Below are 1,700 nucleotides of genomic sequence, written 5' to 3'. Positions count from 1 at the left end.
ATGTGTGATAGTGATTTTAAAAATAGAGTAGTTGCTGAAATTATAAAAGAAGATCATTTTGATAAAGTGTGTCAAGTAGCTTTTAATTATTTATCTGCTTTATATGCTAAACACTCTAACGAAATGGATGAAGGATGTAAATATTTTTACTATTTTGTATATAATAATATACTGAAAAATGAAACGATTAATTATAATAAATTAAAATTTTACGAAATGTTATTGAGAGAATATTATAATGTCCATGAACAAGTGCATTCCCTTGATACTTATATTAAAAGCATTGATAAAGTTATGCTTGAAGAAAACAACGATTTAATAGAAATGTATGATAATTTTGATAATTTTAAAAATGTATTAACGAATGAAAACGAGGAACGTTGTAAATATGCTAAAAAATGTATTAAAATATATGAAAAATATATGGGAAAATGCAAAAATAACAATGATTTGTGTTGTTCAGAATTAAAAAAAATTATGGAAAGATTTAGTGAATATACGGAAAATGATTTCCCCTGTAATAATGATATACAAGAATTTTTACCGTATATCGGAAGGAGCAATCAGAAAGTTATTATTTTAATTCCAATTATTCTAATAACATTAATATTATCTATTTTATATATATTATATAAGGTTAGTACTAATTACATTTACTAATATTTATATTATAACACACTTTTTTATATATATTCATAAAAAGTTATTATCATAGAAATTTTATATTTTCAAAGAAAAAAAAATATATATATATTATGCTTTATATTAGTTCACCCCATTAGGATCATGGATAAACCCTAAAAAAAATGAGGAAAAAAAAATCTATTAATGATTTATTACAGGAATCCGAAAATAGCGAAAATAATTCGAATAGGAGACCATACAATATCGTCTATAGTTTCTCAGAATAATCCTAATGGGGGAATACACAAAAGTATAGTATATGCATACATGCGAGTTAGAGAGTGTAAAAAATATGTTGAACAACTTCATTATATATTTAAATTTAAATTAATGAATGAAATGACAATTTTATAATTAAACTACATAATGTTAAATAGCTGTGCTTATATTAACCTGAACTCTGAACCCTAATCCCTGAACCCTACAATATACAAAGAAATGTTATGTTAATATATCCGTAATAACCCTGCAAATATGTGCGTCATTTGTTAATATGTTCTATATAATCTTATCCATAAGACATTTACTGGAATTATCATAAATATAGTTAATCTTTATTATAATATTAAAATAACGGATTTATAGTGTTTTTTCTGTATATTTTCTAAAATAAATTTATTAATAATTTTTTAATATCTATAGATGTAGATAAATTTTGTTACTCTCTCTATATAATAATTACTTGCTTTTAAAAATATTTAATAGAAAATTATTTTAGTTATTCATTGATGATATTACATATAAATTACACAACGATTATCTTAATTATTTAAGATAGGTATTTATCTATAAATCAACGAGTATCATAATATTAAATGCAGTATATATTTTATTCATTATAATATGTTAGCTATATTGGATAATAATACATATTTTTTCTCGTTTTTTTAGAGAATATAGAAATATAAATGGTTTTTACTTTTTTTCTTATAATAAATGAAATACCAGGAATGTAAGCCCCTATATATTTGTACAATTGCTACATATTTAGTACATGTTTATATTGTTGTGTATAA

The 1,700-nt window shown here is 21.8% G+C and overlaps 1 protein-coding gene across 1 annotated transcript; it reads left to right on the top strand.

Moving 5' to 3' along the window:
- Nucleotides 1-26: 26 nt before the first annotated feature.
- Nucleotides 27-659, top strand: PCYB_005310 (hypothetical protein; the record flags this gene model as incomplete). Its single annotated transcript, XM_004227952.1, has 1 exon — nucleotides 27-659. A coding segment is annotated over one exon (630 nt), but the record flags the coding sequence as incomplete, so codon positions are not given.
- Between the last annotated feature and the right edge of the window lie 1,041 nt (nucleotides 660-1,700).

This window comes from Plasmodium cynomolgi, assembly GCF_000321355.1.
Source record: "Plasmodium cynomolgi strain B DNA, scaffold: 0714, whole genome shotgun sequence".
NCBI classification, from domain to species: Eukaryota; Apicomplexa; class Aconoidasida; order Haemosporida; family Plasmodiidae; genus Plasmodium; species Plasmodium cynomolgi.
Note: the sequence above shows the minus strand (reverse complement) of the source record. Positions and strands in the feature narration are given on the sequence as shown.